This window comes from Dreissena polymorpha, chromosome 2 (assembly GCF_020536995.1).
Source record: "Dreissena polymorpha isolate Duluth1 chromosome 2, UMN_Dpol_1.0, whole genome shotgun sequence".
NCBI classification, from domain to species: Eukaryota; Metazoa; Mollusca; class Bivalvia; order Myida; family Dreissenidae; genus Dreissena; species Dreissena polymorpha.
This window is the reverse complement of record NC_068356.1, coordinates 135,649,925-135,669,636: the sequence shown is the minus strand read 5'-3', so window position 1 is coordinate 135,669,636 and position 19,712 is coordinate 135,649,925. Positions and strand designations below refer to the sequence as shown.

Sequence of the window (19,712 nt, the reverse complement as noted above, 5' to 3'; positions counted from 1 at the left end):
AGTAGTAGTATTAGTAGTAGTAGTAGTGGTAGTAGAAGTAGTGGTAGTAGTAGTTGTAGTGGTGGTGGTAGTAGTAGTAGTTGTAATAGTAGTAGTAGTAGTAGTAGTAGTAGTAGTGTAGTAGTAGTAGTAGTAGTAGTAGTAGTAGTAGTAGTAGTAGTGTAGTAGTAGTAGTAGTAGTAGTAGTAGTAGTAGTAGTAGTAGTAGTAGTAGTAGTAGTAGTAGTAGTATAAGTTTTAATAGTAGTAGTAGTAGTACATGTAGTAGTACATGTAGTAGTAGTAGTAGTAGTAGTAGTAGTAGTAGTAGTAGTAGTAGTAGTAGTAGTAGTAGTAGTAGTAGTTGTAGTAGTAGTAGTAGAAGTAATAGTAGTTGTAGTAGTAGAAACAGTAGTTGTTGTTGTAGTAGTAGATGCAGTAGTAGATGTATTAGTAGTATTAGTAGTAGTAGTAGTAGTAGTAGTAGTAGTAGTAGTAGTAGTAGTAGTAGTAGTAGTAGTAGTAGTAGTAGTAGTAGAAGTAATAGTAGTTGTAGTAGAAGGAACAGTAGTTGTTGTTGTTGTAGTAGATGGAGTAGTAGATGTAGTAGTGTTATGTGTTTGCAGACGGATTGCTGCTCATTGTTCATTGTTTGAAAGATTTGGTTGAATACTTGATTATTGTATTCGCACATAAATGTTAAATCGAACTGTGTTGTTATCTCCATCGACCTCGTTGCAGCCCTGCGTGTGCCATTGTTTTTATCAAACGGAAAATTAATATTATGATCTTTATGATTACTTTTAAGTGTTTATGTCAGTTTCTGTTCATTTTATATGTTCATCTTAATAATGTCCTTTTTGTATTTTATTTAAACACCCATTTTATTCCTCTATATTTACCATATACAGTTTACACATTTCATATATAACAATAAACAATAATTAACATCCAAAAAGAATTAACAAATAGTACATGTCATATAATATTATGCAATTAAATTTTTTCACGCACATATTAACAAATGATAAACATTAACATACTCAAAACTTATATGTTAACGTGATAAGGCGACAAAAGAAACTATTAGAGGGTGTGACCGCGGATAGATTTACAGGCAGCTTTAAGTTCTGGACGTGTGAACTCGTTGAATGCAGTTATTTCTTTATTTAAGGACTGAAACAATATGTTGAAAATATTATACAAATGAAGGTATCTGTAAATACAAAAAAAGAAAAACACTTGTTTATATAACAAACGTTCAATGAATATTGAAATTATAGATTGGAGTAGGAAAATCCTATTTTTGTACTTTAGGCGGCTATTTTAGAAGCCATTATGACTTACATGCAATATTTAATTCTTTTTTTTCATGTAGAAACATATTTTAATTAATTAATAACATAAAACAGCTACTTTCAATGCCAAAAACAGAATATTTAAATCAAATATGGCAGTAACATATTATTTCCTAAATTTTGGGGGCCATCTTGGTGGTCATCTTGAAAATGGCGGCCATCTTGAAAATTGGAGTTGGGTCCACGGCTAAAATTAAATAAAATACGTTTATCTACAAATGTGCCAAGTTTGTTGCTTTTATCAAAAAGTGAACAATTCCACTGAATACAATCACCATATGATCCCGCTATATAGGGTAAGGGAAAAAATAGAAAATACTTAAGATAGTAAAATACATTTAGCAAACAAATGACAACATAACTCTTTAATATAATTGTTTGAGGGTAGATGGGGGCATTTGTTTCATTATCTTGTATTTTTAAGACACGAAGTCACATAAGAGCGTTACTGTAGGATACAAGTTGAGATATGCACCGGAGAAAATACACACATGAATACAAACATAAGCAAAGGGCAATATTTTAAGTGCCATAACTCGTAGTGCTAACTTGCCGTTTAAATGTATCTGCATAGAAGCCTGTGCAGAATATACCTGTTTACCTGTTACCAAATCCAGTCCCGAATAATGTTTAGTGAAGAACTTAAGTGTTTTGAAGTTGAAATATCCATTTACAATGTATGTGATGTATTTTGTTTTTATATATATTCCATGTTGCTGAAAAGTATTGTGTCGCAGCATAATGACCTCAATTTGCTTAATTTCATAAAAACTGATTAAATCTCATTTTTGTTTTACATGTACACAGCATAACATCAGACATGCCAGCTGGAAGATAAAAAGCCAGACAGGGTCAATGTGCAGAAGATGTCAAGTAATACTTGACCTTCTTGAGAAGAAGTTTCATAACCTATTGTATACCAATCCAACAGGAAACACTTAGCCTCTCTGCTCAATGCCTGTGCTTTAAGAGGAAGAATAAGAATGCTGTGCAAAAGGAACTATTCCTGTCTATCCCACTTGCAGATGTAGCAATGCCAACAATATGTGAATAATAACTCATAGTACACCTAGTTGCTGTAATATGTTCAAATCATGAGCAGTCTATCATTATGTGCTGCAACAATTGTAGATTTAAGAGTTATAAACTTCCTCAAGACCTAACTCATATTAATGGAATATGTTTGAATGTATAATACATTTTACCAATATTCATTTTATTATGGATTTTTTTATTATTTTAATTCATTCTAATATTATATGTCAACTTAAACAACTGTATGCATTTTTAATTTTTACAATAGTAACCATGGCGACCACAAAGTGATCATTGCCATGCAACTAACACTTACAAATAAATGATTCCTGAATGTATTGTCATTTTATAGGTTTTAAGATAGCCATGTGTAAATTAATTGTACGATTAAATGAATATTAAACAAATCTGAGAAAATTATGTTTGTCTATGTATGTACCTAACTAAATGGGATCTGTTTTAATTCTTTAAAGATGTATATAAGACTTGAATAACAATTAAATCTGAATTGCTAAGAGATTTAAAAATGCAATTTGTTATAACATTGCTTTTTTGTTAGTTTTTTTACAAGGTTTAATAAACATAATATTTAATATTCACGTCTTTTAAAAATATTATTTTATTTTCACCTCTTTTAAATAAATTTGTTTGTGTATAGATCTTGGTTTCCATGGTTACAGTACAATTAAAACATTGAGATTCTTTGTAAACAATCACTGATGATTTTTGGAAAATATAATGGTGAAGTTTGTAAGACATATATTGTAGTGTCATTTAATTTGTTAAAATTTGCTAGTTGTAGGTTATCTTATCCGATCCAAATAAATGAAAACCAATTTAGCGAAATTAAACACAAGAGTCTATATCACCTACCTCCCATCCATCCATCCATCCTAACATTTATCCAGCCAGCAAGCCAGCAAGCCTAGCTGGCTGGCTGGCTGGCTGGATGAATGATTTGATGGATGGATGGGAGGGTGGTGATTTTTTCTATTGATGGATGGGAGAGTGGATGGGTGGATGGATGGCAAAATGGATGAATGGATGGGTGGATAGATGGATGGATATATGGTAGGATGGATGAATGGATTGATGGGTGGATTGATGGATGGATGGTGCCAGCCAGCCAGCCAGCCAGCCAGCCAGCCAGCCAACCAGCCAGCCAGTCAGTTAGCCAGCAACGCGGCCACGCAGCCAGCCAGCCAGCCAGCCAGCCACGCAGCCAGCCTGCCAATCAGACAGCCACCAATCCATCCAGCCATAACCCACCCACCCATGTATTTTTTAAATAGTACACACAGCATGACAGCCACTTTTTCATCAGAGCAAAACCATTTGAGATACGAGCAAAATATCATATACACAATTGGTATGACCTGGTATCAAGTAGATTAAACAAAAAAAAATTAACAGGGTTTTTAATTCATATTTTTCTGTAATGACAAAGAGATGGACCCTACACAACCATGTTGTTGAATTAGACTGTGATTCGATTTAGACTAGGCACACTATTTTGCAATAAATATAACTTCGAGTAAGCTCACAAATCAAATGTTCACGTCGCGCACGTGACCACAGATGATGCGAAAACTTTAATGCTCAAGTTGGCCTAAAATCTTAGAGGGAAATTACATGGTCGAGTCATGAAGATGACAGTTATTTATTAAAACTTTCAAATATAAAACAAATTACATGTGTGCAGAAACTAACATGTATCCTTCATTAAAGTGTTTAATGTAGCTTATAAATAAATATATCCGGTCATACCACTTTAACCCGGTTTATGATATGAACCTAAATTTAAGACTTTTTTGGATACAATTAGATATGTAGTAATATTCAAAATGTGAAATTTAAAATATGATTCATATGCAAAACACTTAAAATTGGTATTAACTGTCAATGAAAATCGATATAAGATTTTGTTATAAAACCAAAAGTATGCTTTTATATAAAACAACTAGCATGTGCATCACCTTTGAACAGTAAGGTCTGTTGTAAAGAACACATTTTAATACTTCAAGGCAATGAACTTCCACAGGCTTCAAAACATTGAAACAAACATGTGATTGGTAATTAACATGATAACTAGCTATGTCGTGTTCTAAAGGATTAATGGGATAATATTTGTGCTTTCTATTGTTGCTCTGACTTGAAGCAGCCATTTGCACTGTGGATATACAAGAACATCACTTGCTGAAAACATAGTTAATATCAATCATATTAAATTAAATACCCAGAATGTAGGATTTAAACACATGCAGAGTAGTTTCATTGGAACTATATTAATTCATTTACTTATTCGGCACTACTGTTATAGTTAAAGTATTGTCGATACCGTCATCACTGGCGGTTCCAAGGCGGGCGGACGCGGCGTACGCCCCCCCCCCCCCTTTGAAATCTCCAAAGTATAGTCAATTCATTTGATGTTTCACACTTAACTAGATCTTAATCACCTATTTAAATTAAGTTTTCTTCTTTTTCGTACACAACATTCCCAACTAACCACAGACAATCGCTTCATGTTTTAACTTTAAACGCTCTGTCGCCCGTTTTTTCAAGTCGAACAAGTCGCATTCTCGTTTTTATCTTGGCCATTATCTTGCTGTAGGTACAAAAATATTTTCATGCTCTCCCCCTCCCTGCTGTATTCGAAATAAGCCTGATAGCCGTCAGCGTGTTCTTCTGTATAGCATTTCTACCGGCTATATCCATCCGTATTTTGTATAAAATATGCACTAAGTACATGAGGCGTGACATGCTCAAGAAGTGGTTGTCAAAGCATTCAAAATCACTTAAATCGGGTGGCTTCGCATCCACTGGACCCCAAGCAGTGCTTTGCCCTGCACCCAACAGGGGCCCTAGCGGCCCCCTGGATACCAAACAAATTTTTCAATATCCCGCCCCTCTCCCCCTAACCAGAAATCCTGGAACCGCCCATTGTCATCGTATATAATTTGGTATTCACAAATATTTTATCTTTAACTGTGGCCTACAAGTGTGTCTCGCAAAAACCTTCACTAGATGGAATGGACATAAAACGTTAAAGCTTTTGCGATCGCTTAATCGATTCTATGAACTAATTGATGCATTTGCACTTTAAGGAATAACAGAAATTGTCTGCATAAACATACAGTGATGTTGACTTTAGACCTTCGTGTGACCTTGATCTTTTATCTTAGTCCGATTGTACTAAGAGAATACGTAAGTCATAGGTACACATTTGAAATATTTACATTGACAATACAATGTATATAGAATTACGTAAATACAACAATGTCTTTTTTGGAAATATTTTTTTAGTTAGGCACACAAGGAATTTCCGTCAGCATTATTGTTTTAAGAAACAAAATTGCAATAATTTAGAAATAAAGAATGTGTGTTGTGCAAGAAAGTAATAAGTACTTAAGCGTTACTTGATCAGTGAATCATTGAAGTGGACAAAATTATAGTTACAGGAAAACATAAGGCCACTGCAAATTAAGATTGTTATCATCTCGGTGTTTTGTAACCCTTACTTACAATTTTGGGTGATATATAAGTGGATCATAGAAGTTCCCACTAAACAAATTAGTCACGCGTGTTGTTTTAATTTATCCATGAACAAGCTTTTTACAAATATCATATGACCATTTGCAGTGCAGCCCAACATCTTTTAAGGCTGTTATTTTGTGCGCAGCCCTAATATTTTGGATTCTGCCAACAAACTGACTTTAAATATTAAACACGAAGTGAAATAGTTATTTTTTCGGATAAAAATCACTTACTTTACATATCCATATATTAATTATCTGTGATGTTTTTGAACATACTTTACGTCTAAAGATGATCTTCCTACAGGTCTTTGAATTAAAAACGAAAATATTCAACAAGATCTAAGACTATGGGGCTAATAACAAAATGTTAATTCTGTTTGTCGATTATAAAAGGGCAAACAATAAATGTTAGATCGATCTTTTCCCACCATACCAATTATCAACTAGAGTTATCCATTGAGCTATTGAATACCCTGAAATGCTACATTCAACATTCCTATAATAAAGCTGAAAATTTTGGTATATTTTTTATATTTAATATGTGACGTTTCATATGGTTGTGTACCAACAATTATACGCATGGTTTCTAACGGGTTTACTGAACAGCTGAGTTCTAAACAAAGCAATTGTAATTATTTATTACAATTCTCAAAAATCCAGCCATACATATATCAGCATAAGTATACATAGTTATTTATTCAAGAAAAGACTTTACTCCAATTTATTACCATTAGTTTTTGTGACTGGCATTCATTGTAAAAATTTCTAATTACTAGTTGTTGTCTTTATCTGGAATGTATTCGCTATTGTTGATGCAAATGCACATTGTATTAATAACTAATAATTATATAATGTCCGTTATTAATTCGCAAGCTATTTGTCATTTTCGCAGCGAATTAATTTTTTCAATTGTTCAACTCGGAACGATTGGGTATAGGATATGCGTTCCTAGCAACGTAAATCGTAAACGTTCGACATTCGTAAACCAAAAGTAAAGTATATTTTCTTTCAACAACTTTAGATGCTCCGTAAGCACTCGTGTTGACTTCCCGTCATTAAAACATGCGAATCTTTTTTTCACGGTAAAAATCATTACGATTGTTGAACACATAAGATATTTACACACGCATATATATTTAATTGTTTATTATAAAGGCCATTTTGGGAAATCATTTCCCACGTTTTGTGGAAATGAATGGTATTCGTCAGATCTGAAAAAAGGAACACACGACCTGCTTAAGGTTGAGTATTGTAATAGATTTAAACTACTCGATTAACATAGTCGATTGGATGCGTACGCCTTTGGAGACACGCGAGACACTTTCCACTTAAAGAGTTGATTATCACGTTACAAACACGATGGCGACCATCATGCCGAGAAAGGTATAGCGTCAGTCAGTCAGTCAGTCAGTCAGTCAGTCAGTCAGTCAGTCAGTCAGTCAGTCAGTCAGTCAGTCAGTCAGTCAGTCAGTCAGTCAGTCAGTCAGTCAGTCAGTCAGTCAGTCAGTCAGTCAGTCAGTCAGTCAGTCAGTCAGTCGGTCGGTCGGTCGGTCGGTCGGTCGGTCGGTCGGTCGGTCGGTCGGTCAGTCAGTCAGTCAGTCAGTCAGTCAGTCAGTCAGTCAGTCAGTCAGTTAGGCAGGCAGGCAGGCAGGCAGGCAGACAGACAGACAGACAGACAGACAGACAGACAGACAGACAGACAGACAGACAAATTATTCAGACTTATACACAAGTACATCGTCTTCATACTAAATTATACATATTATTTTGTTACATAACTAGGTATAACAAAATAACATAACATAACTTAGAACAGACATTTAAGAATACACATACTAATAAACTATCAAAGCGGCAATATAATTATTGAACTGAATTATTTAGAAACGCATTTCTTACAAAAAAGAGCTGCTTTGTTATATTTATATACATTATAAATAACTGATTTATCACTCGAAACTAATAACTTGTGGAATTTATATACAGTTGGGTTTATACATAGTTTCCTTAAATCAGTGTAACATCGGCATATACATATAACACGTTCATCATCTTCTAAATCCAAGTCATGTCAACATAAATAATAACGTTCATTTCGTGGTATGATATATGGGGCCTATCTTCCGGTTTGGATTCTTACAGGATGTGCAGGGACTCGTAATCTTACAAAAATAATCGCAGATGTCTAGGAAGTAAATCTAAACAGGTTTCGTATTCCAAACATCTTTTTTTTAATTATACATATCTAAAACAGTATTATTATGTATTTTACCGTACCACTCTTGTTTCAAATTGTCAACAAGTCTATATTTGAACTCGCTAATAAAACTTTTTACTTGTACAACGTTTGTATTTTCAAATACATAACCAAATCCAGAACTATTTTATCATGTTCTTTACATTTGAGACTCAGTTTGTATACCTTTTATTACAATTGCTCAAGGCTTGTTTGTACACAGTGTGCATTATAATATTTCCATTGTTCAAAACTTTAAACCAATATTGAATAATTTTAACAAACCTGTTCACAAACAATGGATATCTACCCAATGCTCCATAAACAGCAACATAACATGAATTTATTTCCACGTGTAGCAAGCGTTTGCAAAATTGTAAATGTATTCTTTCTATATCATCGAACTCCGTGAAACCCCATACTTCTGAAGCATAATTAAATATAGAACCCACAAAAGGGTCAAACAACTGGCAAAATATTTGCGGTTTTAAGTTAAATTTATTGCATATTCATGGCCTTATTGGCTTTATCAACCAAATCTTCCTGGTTTAGTTTAAAACGTCCAGTATAATTCAATAATGCGCCTAAATAGATAAAGTTGTCGACAACTTCAATATCATTACCCTTCTTCCGAAATACCATTATTTTCGTTTTTGCAGTGTTCACATTTAACCCCCAAGAGTTGCAACATAAGTATAAGTTATCGAAATTTGTTTGAACTTCAGCAGGTGACTTGCCTTAAATAGTTATGTCATCAGCAAATAATAGTTAAATCAATACAATATCTATATTCAAACAAGATGTAATGCTATATTGCAGGTGAAGTTCATGGTCTTCAACAGATAAAGAAAACAAAATCAGCGACATTGCATCCCCTTGCCTCAGTCCAACAGCATAACTTAAATAATCTTAGTAAGAGGAACATGATTTAAAACATGACTTAACATTTTGCATACATATCATTCACTATTCTAAGCAATTCGCCGTGTATACCAGACTTAAACATTTTCAACCATAATGCATGGCGGTAAACACTATCAAAATATTTTTACATATCGACATATATAACATACAAACTAATAATTTTGAACAATTGACATCAATATCAAAATAGCATCAACAGATGGATAACCTTGCCTCAATCTAACCTGCGCATCCGAAATAATAGTGTTTGCCTTGCAAAATGTTTCAATGCGTTTTTTTCAAATCGTGGTAAATAATTTTGAAAAATTTATATTAAACGGCGAAAAATACCCGTCTCGGCATGGACGTTGCCATCTTGTTTGGCACGTGATTACCCCTTCCACTTAGCACAGTAATTATCACTTTAGAGGTAAGGTAAACAATAGAAAACACAGCAATGACAAAACACACACAACACACTCTCTGCGGTAACCGCAATTGATAGTCTCAGGTCAGAACACATTTGGGATTAGAACAGGTTGGCAAGCTCATCGTACCTCACAAATAGTCAGGAATTAATCAGAAATCAGAAGTATACACGTGTCAATAACATTTTATTTAATAGATTAATAATTTAATAAAATACATTTAAAGAGAGGGAAACTTCATATTAAAATGAAATCAAACAACTTAATTTATAAATAATACAAAAACAACGTCATGACAACTTTCTGAGGGATAATAACAGTAAGTAAATACTTGTTTCAACAAAATTATTGTTTTTATCAGTTTCAGTGCGTACCATTATAATTATAGTTTTAACTATTCTTTTCAATGCATGCAAGCATAGAAGTACTGGCAGAAGTAAACTGCAAAAATACCTTTGAGCCTCGCTTTGGGCACAGGTGGTTAGCGTGTGGCTGTGATATTAATTAGTAAAAACATCATTTGAATGATAAATAATCATATTATAACGGAAAATTAAATTTTATGAAAAAAAATCACTATCGAATATATATATATAACAAGGTATGCAACTCAAAATCACCCCAAAACGGGTGCATCGCTTTGAACAGCCATATCTTCATCAATTGTGCAGCGATTTTCACGATTTCGGTCTTATTCAACGCAGAAATGAATTTTCTTTCTGTAAATGTATATGTCTTGCAATATTTGTACAAATGCTGGGTCAACTTTTAAGAAATAACACGATACACAACTCGCATTACCCAGTTGACAATGATCATGCAGTCTTTAAGACTGAAATCTTCACGGAGTAAAGGGCATCTTCCCTACAAAGGTCATGTACCTCGATACCATAATTCAATAAAACGTATGAAAAAACATTATTACCGTTCTTTTCGTTACATAATGCATCAAGACTAACTGTCCAGCGCCGTTTGAAACCTTTGTTTACATACATTTCAACTAACTGACATTTTAAAGACACGAGTGATTTCATTGGTCCAATGCGGAGATGTGTCTTTACAACTGGAGATTTCATTCATAAAGACTGCATGATCATTGTCAACTGGGTCATGCGAGTTGTAAACGTTGTAGCGACTATGGTATATAAACAGCATAATAACCATTAGATATTTGTGAAACACGCTTTTATGCTTGCTTTCTCATTTTGCATAGTTAATAAACTTTTCAAACATAAATTACAGAGCCACATCAGTGCACATACTATGTTTGATAATTCATTCGTTTGTTGAATATTGTTTGCTGTTTTAAACACATATTAGGATATCGCGGAGATTTAGTTAAACTTACCATGTGTTCATGGGCGAACTCACGTATTCAAGTGCTCTTACGACTATGTGCTCATACCTACTTTCGGGAATCATTATTAAATTATTGCCGTACTTAACGAACAATCATGCCTTAGCTTATTGAATTAAAGAAAACAATAATCCAAAGAGAAAGATTATATGTTCATGCACATAGGCATGTGAAATCACGTCCGTACACATAGCATCATTAACTTAGGAAAGGAAACAACGAAATATAAAGTTTGGTATGATATACATGTGAAATTAAACAGCATGGTGTAATTAAAGAGCATGTCAAGTTTTGAATTTATATGCTGAAACGTAATTTTATAACCCACACACGCTTTACTGTAACAGAACGTATTTTTAAGATAAGTGGTACAGAAAATACACGTCGAATATCTTTTTAAAGATATTTCTTGTTATATTTGATCGAGAATGTAACCCGGCTCCCAGTTTCGCGGAATGGATCAAGTTCCCCACGGGTACTACTTCCCCGTACCCCCGTTTTTTTCGTACCCTACATTTTTCGTACCCAATTATTTTTCGTACCCAAATTTTTGCTCATACCCACATTTTTTTTCGTTCCCAATTGGTTTTTTCCTACCCAAATTTTTTTCGTTAACAAATCTTTTTTCTTACCCATTTTTCGGCATAATTTTTGTACCCAAAATTGTTGTACCCATTTTTTTTCCTACCCAAAATTTGCGTACCCACATACACAATTGTGGTGATGTAGATAAACTTAAATAGATGCTTTTATATCAATCCTCTTCAAAAGCATCGTCACACCAGTACTGTCCGTACATTGATTAGTACTAAGTTGTTTATCTATAAACGCCTTCAGTAGAAAAATAGCATCCACAGTGCTATAGTTAGTTTTGAATCCGAAATGGTTTATGAACAAGCGATGTCCTCGTATTACGGTGTTAGCTCATTCTAGTCAGTACAAGACCAGGTAGTCTACGCTGTACGATGGTTATACAATCTAGTCAGATTTCCACCCTAACGATGTTTATAAAATTGTTTAAAAAATCTAGTTATCAATATCCATGCAGTACGGTGTTTATACAATCTTGTCATCCATGTCCACGCAGTACGGTTTGTGTATAATCTAGTAATCAAAATACAAGCAGTACGTTGTTTAAACAACCTAAATGTCAATATCCACGCAGTACGGTGTTTATACAATCTAGTCATCAATGTCCACGTATCACGATGTTTATACAATCTAGTCATCAATATCAATGCAGTACGGTGTTTATACAATCTAGTCATCAATTTCCACATAGCACGATGTTTATACAATATAGTCATCAATATCCATGCAGCAAGATGAATATATAATCTAATCGTCAATATCCACGTTATACGGATTTAATAAACATCGTACGGTGTTGATACAATCAAGTCAACCATGTCCATGTCGCACAATTTTGATACAATCTAGTAAGCCATGTTCACGTTGTATCGTGTTGTTACAAACACGTCATCCATGTCAACGCAGTAAGGTGTTTATACAATGAGGTTACCAGTGTCCACGCAGATCGGTGTTTATACAATCTATTCATAAATGTCCACGTTGCAGGATGTTTATACAATCTAGTCATCAATATTCATGCAGTGCGTTGTTTATACAATCTAGCCATTAATATCCATGCAGTACGATGTGTATACAATATAGTCATCCATTCCGACGTTTTACGATTTTAATACAATCTACAGACACACCTGAGAACAGCGGTCAGTCAAGGGAAATGACCAAAGTGACCGTTGTCCACAAGTGACCGTTGAATTCGGATCACAATTTTAAGATGGTTTGTCAGTTGGTAGTATTGCTACGTCGTTACCCCACCCAGTCGTTTGCATACAGTGTAAAACAAAGGCTCATTGACGTTAACTAAGCATAATAACAGAAATAACCTACGTGTGTTCACGTTGCAGGATGTTTATACAATCTAGTCATCAATATTCATGCAGTGCGTTGTTTATACAATCTAGCCATTAATATCCATGCAGTACGATGTGTATACAATATAGTCATCCATGTCGACGTTTTACGATTTTAATACAATCTACATGTAGTCATAAATATCCATGCAATACGGTGTCTTTAGTATCTAGTCATCAATATCCATGCACTTGCATTTACTATTACCCGATTAATGCCGCATAGTAGGTTGTCGACAATATATAGTAACCAATTTCCACGTAGTTCGGTATTAAGGTGAACACGATGGCGACGGTGTTTATGCACACACGATGGCGACGGTGTTTATGCAAACACGATGGCGACGGTGATCATGCAGATCATACAGACGACTGCTGCTACGTTGGAGACCAGTTTCCATCGAGGCTTCTCAGCGATATCTACCATATCCACCCTCTAAACCTGTTGACGAAGAGCGAAAACAATGAGCCCCGTTATGGGAGACATGGACTTAAATAATGTGCGTAAAGTGCTTTCCCAGATTAGCAAGTGCAACCCACAATCATGGACGACATTTTCCGCCTTAACTGGATTTTCGCTAAGAAGAGACTTAGTTTAAGTGAAAATACCATAAAAGTGGGGAAGAAATCCCTGATAAGCCTCTGTGGACTGCACAGGTTAATCTGAAACGACACTATACGCACAGGGATTAAGTCAACATTTCCCAGAACGCGGCTTACAAAATATATTGAGTGTTAACATTCCATCGTTATCCGTGGATCTGAACCAATATTCACACAGACACATGTTAACACGACGTTCAAGTAACTGATTTGCTTAAACAAAAAAGATGTAAAAAGCAGCACGTTTTGCACAAAAGATAAACTATTAATCTGCTAAAGTAACATAAAATGCCATGTAAAACCATCTCCTGTGACGGATACGGAACGTGTGATGATGAACCAAACGAATAAGAAAAAAATGCTGTCACCTGATTTTTTATGAAGTTATACTGACATAATATTTAGTGGAAGACATCATTTTTATGAGCGCTTTATATATAAATAAATTCGTCTGATTGACCGCAGTCATGTCAGCTCCAGAACTCCGAACAAGGATCCTTTCATTTGATGGTTTGGGGTTTGTTTTACAAATAAAGGTATTCCACTACAGTGTATGGATTGAAGTTTGGTCTAACTTACCATTTTCAATATTCACTATTAAGCATGCAATAAAGTGTATTTTATCTTAAAAGTAAGTTCACATTACAAATCATTGAATTAGCATCTAAAGCATCCCATCATTCTTGCTCGACGTTTCACAATGGAATACTTTTTGTGAAAAACATTTCCCACGAGGAGTATACTGTACCTTTCGTTTGTTTATATGGGTCTTGTCGATATTCTCCAGCCCACAGGTCCAGTTGAACATCCGACGACAACAGGAAGTAATCCCTGCAATGACAACACTGTTAAGTTAAAGTTTAAACCTATTTATTTTAGCTCAATTACTTGGTATAGCGCGTACTCGTTGTCTTTTGGGGATATCTAACGAACGCTCCCACAGTGGGTATCGAGTCCGTGACCACCGTGCCTCTAGGCTGTCACCATATCCACTTCACCAGGACGACCTTGGTCAGTGATCATTCATGGTCATCTTTGAGTGATAATGGTCAGGTAACACTTGCTGTCACTTAAAACCCATAACAGATGAACAGCCATTGTAAAGATGGTAAACTTACATCGCTGTAAGCAAACATATCAAATTTAACATCCGGCGACAACATGAACTACCCCATGAAATATGAACACTCTTTGTTGACAATTATGATCAGTTAACAATAATGGTCAGTGAACTAGCTTGGACTTTTTACAGTCATTGTCAGTGAACAAGCATGATAAGTTAACAATAATGGTCAGTGAATAAGCATGGTCGTGTAACAATCATGGTCAGTGAAAAAAACATGGTCCGTTAACAATAATGGTCAGTGAACAAGCATGGTCGTTTTACAATTTTAGTCAGTTAACAAATATGGTCAGTTAACAAGAATGGTCAGTGAACAAGCATGGTCGTTTAACAATCATGGTCAGTAAACAATCATGCTCAGTTAACAATAATGGGCAGTGAACAAACATGGTCGTTGAACAATCAGTTAACAACCATGGTCAGTTAACAATAATAGTCAGTGAACAAGCATGGTCGTTTAACAATTATAGTCAGTTAACAACCAGGTTCAGTAACAATAATGGTCAGTAAACAAGCATGGTCGTTTAACAACCATTGTCAGTTAACAATTTAGGTCAGTGAACAAGCATGGTCGTTTAACAATCATAGTCAGTTAACAAACATGGTCAGTTAACAATATTGGTCATTGAAGAAGCATGGTCGTTTAACAATCATAGTCAGTTAACAACCACGGTCAGTTAACAATAATGGTCAGTGAACATCGAGGAATGGGGTCCTCCACTATCACAGTCCCCGTGTTACGGGTTGTAATCTGAGTTTTTATTATCTTACTCAACGTTGTACGGGTTCCTATCTTTCTTACAGTTGCATTGGTGCTTATGTTCATTATCCAGTACTATCACTCTCACCGTGTTTTGTGCTATGATCCCAGTCTTCCACTATCACGTCAACCCCCTCGTTACCGTCTGGATTTTCTGGCACATCCCCATTCTCATCTGAAACAACATGCTTTGTCGTTCAAACTTTATATATTTATTTATGCAAGATATGAAATTATTTACCACTAGATTAAATGACACACAAATATATAAATCCAAAATGTTAAAGGGCTTGTTCAATTATATAAAAAAAATGCGCAGTGGCGAGAAAACAACTGTATCAGGCGAAGTTTATTCAACTTATGCTTTGCCCACCGTGCTAAAGAATTGTGCAAATAAATCGTAACACTCTTTTAAGAATGATCAAATAATCTCGACAGGAAGTGTTGACAGATTTCACATGATCTATTAGAAAATCATATTTACCGGAATGGAAATTTTACGATGATGTATGAAATTAACTAGCTGAATTAAATTACAAAATTGTGAATGTGATGACAACAAACAATTTCTGTTGTTAAATGACACCAACAGTGAAAAGATTGGTCAAAGTGTTTAATTAATGTATTTGACCTTTGACCTCTTGCGCGTGGCACTTCATCAAATAATTCTTGTTATATATGCATTTATAAAATAAATACGAATATGTCGAACCCAACAACTGTAAAAAGATGTCCAAAACCTGTAAGATAAATACGAATATATCGTATTTACTGTACGGTAGATGTTCCGGACAACAATTCTTACATTTGTAAAATAAATACGAAAAGATCAAAGCCGACAACTGAACGTAGATGACTCAGATAAAAATTCTTAATTTTGTAAAATAAATACGAATATATCGGATCCAACAACTGTACGCAGATTGCCAATACTTACACAGCGGCGATCGATGGGTTTGGTGGCCATAGTAACGATAGTGCCGACCATCCCGGTAACAACGAACACACATATTGAGAAGTATAGATAATGGAAGTTCTTGATGATACCGGGGCGGGTGTCCTCTTCCCCACACACGGGCGCCTTGAATGAGTACTCGCCCACGAAGCGTGCCAGGCCGACCAACATACCGAACACTAAGCCCCAGAACGCGCCCTGGAAAAGGGGCAGGGTTAGTTTATTTAATTTATTTAAGCTCGATTGAATATAATGCATACGGCTTATTTTAACCGCTTTCGAGTCCGTTTTCTGGAAGAACCAGTCTTGGATTCTTTTGAAGGTGACGGATACAGCCTTGCGTACATTAATGATATAATAGAACAAATTAAAACTCATTACCATTGTACGATTTCGAATAATAAGTATAATAAGTCGGTAATGCAGAAACAGAATTAATATGAAGCAGTTTCCATCGAGACGTGTGCGTTTATGATGGATGTGCGGAAAGCCTTAATTTGACGAATGTGAACTGCATTTGTTTTTTAGTTTCGACTTAGATCGCGTTGACTCGTATAATAATTTTGACCGGGATTGATTGCTTGCAATAGGTTGATCGTGAGTCAGCTATGGCTAAACAAACCTGCTCGTTGAGGCGAGGCCAAAATATGGCCAGGAGGAACATACAGCATATAGGTGGCTGTAGGAAACTGGAAACCTCCTGGATATACACATAGAGCTCGGTACCAGTCAACCGCAGAACCGGGATCCAGATGATACTTATATCGACGAGGACAATCACGAACACCCTAGAACAGTTTTATATGGGTATACGCATAGAGCTCGGTACCAGTCAGGCTCAAGACCGGGATCTAGATGTTACTTATCACGACGAGGTCTATCAAGAACACCATAGAACACACGCAAAAAATACAATAAATAACAAATAAGCATCGCAATGGAAAAACATGATTTTATGCATGTGCGTCAAGTGTCATCCCAGATAATCCTGTGCATTAGCACAGGCTAATCTTGGACGACATTTTAAGCGCATGCATTAAGCAATATTTTCCTAGATCGAGACTCAAACAAACAAATAAGAGCGATAATATTTAAGTAATGTATGTGACTGTTTGACAGATGGACACTACGTTTGTTGCCCTAAGATTTGGTTAAGCAAGTTTGTGCCTTTCATATGCATTGCATATTCATATGTATGTGGTATATAATAAGCAAATGGAATTGTATGTTCCATAAACGGTTCCTGTGGATTTAATACACGAATACGTCTAATTCTGCACACAAATAAATAATGTAAGTCTGAAGCAAGGGACTATTTTATTTGGAGTGTTCGGAGGAAACGTCATACTGGTAAGATTGCATACGTCGTTTTCTTATAATCATACCTTCCCACAATCATCAGCTCCAGTTCGGACACCTTCTTCCGGATATGGGTCCAGATGTCCATGGCAAATATGGTGCTGCTGCTGTTGAATATGGACGTCAACGATGACATCAGCGCTGACATCATAACCGCAAGCATCATACCGCGCGCACCTGCATATATCACAAACGTTTGTTTTGATATGTACACACTATATTGAGCCTCGTACTGGGAAAACTGGGCTTGATGACTTTGCGTTAAGTGTCGTTCCAGATTAGCCTTTGCAGTCCACACAGGCTACTCTAGTACGACACCCTCTGCCTTACAGGAATTCTCTCCAAAAAAGAGACTTTCTTGGAACGAAAAATAATATACCAGCGGAAAGTATTGTCCCTGATTAACGTGTGTGGACCCCACAGGCTAATATGGTACGACGCTTTAAGCATAAGCATTAAGCATTGTTTTCCAAGAACAATGCTCTTTTTATTATGTAATAGATTTCCAAGAGTGGTGTGAAAGAGAGCAGGAATTTGGCATACAGCCTCCTGATATAGTGTTATACACTAGGCACTGACACTCCCAAAATTCAGATATTGAACACTTTGGTAATTTACACAACGTATACATGTATGTTCACAACAAATCTAGCAATTAACATGTTCACATGTAAAACATGTCAATCCAATTTATGAAATACTGAGATATTCCTTTATTCAAACTGTCGTTTTAAGACGGTTGTACAATGATTACGTTTTAATCTCACCTTAATAAAATTGATTTGTCGTGTATATCGATGGAGTGATGTGTCACTTTAGAAAACGATACTGAAGTCAAAAGAATAATAACTAGTGTTTGATATGCCACAGTTGAACTGACTGTCATGTACAAAGAACTTTATATTTCGGATGGGATACGTCACACTAGAACTGCATTCCATTACAGTATGTATATCGAGGGTGGAGAACGTCACGATAGAACAGCTTATTAGGCGCAAAACTTTTATATCGAGGGTGGAATGCGTTACGTTATAATCGCTTTTTGACGAAGGGTGTTTATTACAAGGAGGGTTACAATCTCCACGCAGAGTTGTCGTTCCTTGCTCTCACATACAACTCTGCGAAAGGCTCAGCCCTCCATTTTGTCTATAAAATAGATAAAACCGAACAAACGCTTTCATCCTTTATTTGATTGGATATTTAAGATCGCATGCATTAAATTAAGAAATATGACTTTTAAATGTACGATAAATCGTGCAAAAACGTGCGAGTTTTAATGCAACTCTTTGGAACTAATTTATTGCCCATTTACGCAGATGGAATCATTCCACGCACTTCACACATGTAAACAATTGAACATATTTTTTTTGAGTGACGTAAGGAATTGCTTCGACGTGTGTATGTATGTTGGTTTCTTAACATAAAAAAACATATCAATTTTATAATAATGAATTAAGACTGATATAAGATATCATGGTATGAGATGGTTTTCTTTAATGCAGTGAATGCAATGTAACCGTCGTGCAAGAGATTGTTTAGTATTCTGTAACCTCAATGATGAACGCTTGGAATGATCATGACATAAATGAGACGCTTTCATAACAATAGTCCGTTCTGAGCCCAACACAGAGGTGAATGTAATGTAACCGTCGTGCAAGAGATTGGGAGGGTTAGTTCACCATGAAACAGCCTACCTGGAGCAAGTAGGTTAACTACGATGGTGGGGTATGCAACGTTTGAACAGCCCTCTGGACTGCCGCACACTTCTTTACATATGTCCGTGTCTGTACATCATACGGTCTCTGAAATATCAAAGACCAACTAAACATAGCATGTCAACCAACCAAACACACCCATAATTCAATTTTAAGCGAGTTGTCTGGTGAAACTGATGTGATTTTTTAAATGGCGTATCTTCATCGGGAAATGATTTTGACATTTTTTGGTCGATTTTTATGGCATTGAAGGAAACGTTACACATGGTAGTTAACCATTTAAATTAACAATCTTTTGTATATAAATAATAATCGTTAACAACGAATTTAACAAACATTTTCTATTTATGTAATTTTCGTACTTTTCGACTTTTTCAACTCGAAAGATACACGAATGCGGTTATGAGAGTGGGTCAACATCCAGTA

General features: G+C 35.5%; 1 protein-coding gene across 1 annotated transcript; it reads right to left on the bottom strand.

Moving 5' to 3' along the window:
- Positions 1-9,840: 9,840 nt before the first annotated feature.
- On the bottom strand, positions 9,841-19,706 carry LOC127870100 (sodium/glucose cotransporter 4-like). The gene is made up of 8 exons (XM_052412759.1): positions 19,649-19,706; positions 19,266-19,355; positions 17,598-17,748; positions 16,835-17,000; positions 16,195-16,410; positions 15,346-15,432; positions 14,123-14,205; positions 9,841-13,213 (listed from the first exon to the last, which is right to left on the bottom strand). Exons 1-6 carry the CDS (start codon positions 19,704-19,706, stop codon positions 15,379-15,381), a joined length of 735 nt encoding a protein of 244 aa, XP_052268719.1. The 3' UTR covers positions 9,841-13,213; positions 14,123-14,205; positions 15,346-15,378.
- Positions 19,707-19,712: the final 6 nt, after the last annotated feature.

Coding starts and splice junctions, on each gene's coding strand:
- LOC127870100 (XM_052412759.1), bottom strand. CDS start 19,706: ATGTTGACCCACTCTCATAACCGCATTCGTGTATCTTTCGAGTTGAAA. Junction 19,356..19,648: donor CGAGTTGAAAAAGTCGAAAA/GTACGAAAATTA, acceptor TATGATGTACAG/ACACGGACATATGTAAAGAA. Junction 15,433..16,194: donor AACCCATCGATCGCCGCTGT/GTAAGTATTGGC, acceptor ATGTTGTTTCAG/ATGAGAATGGGGATGTGCCA.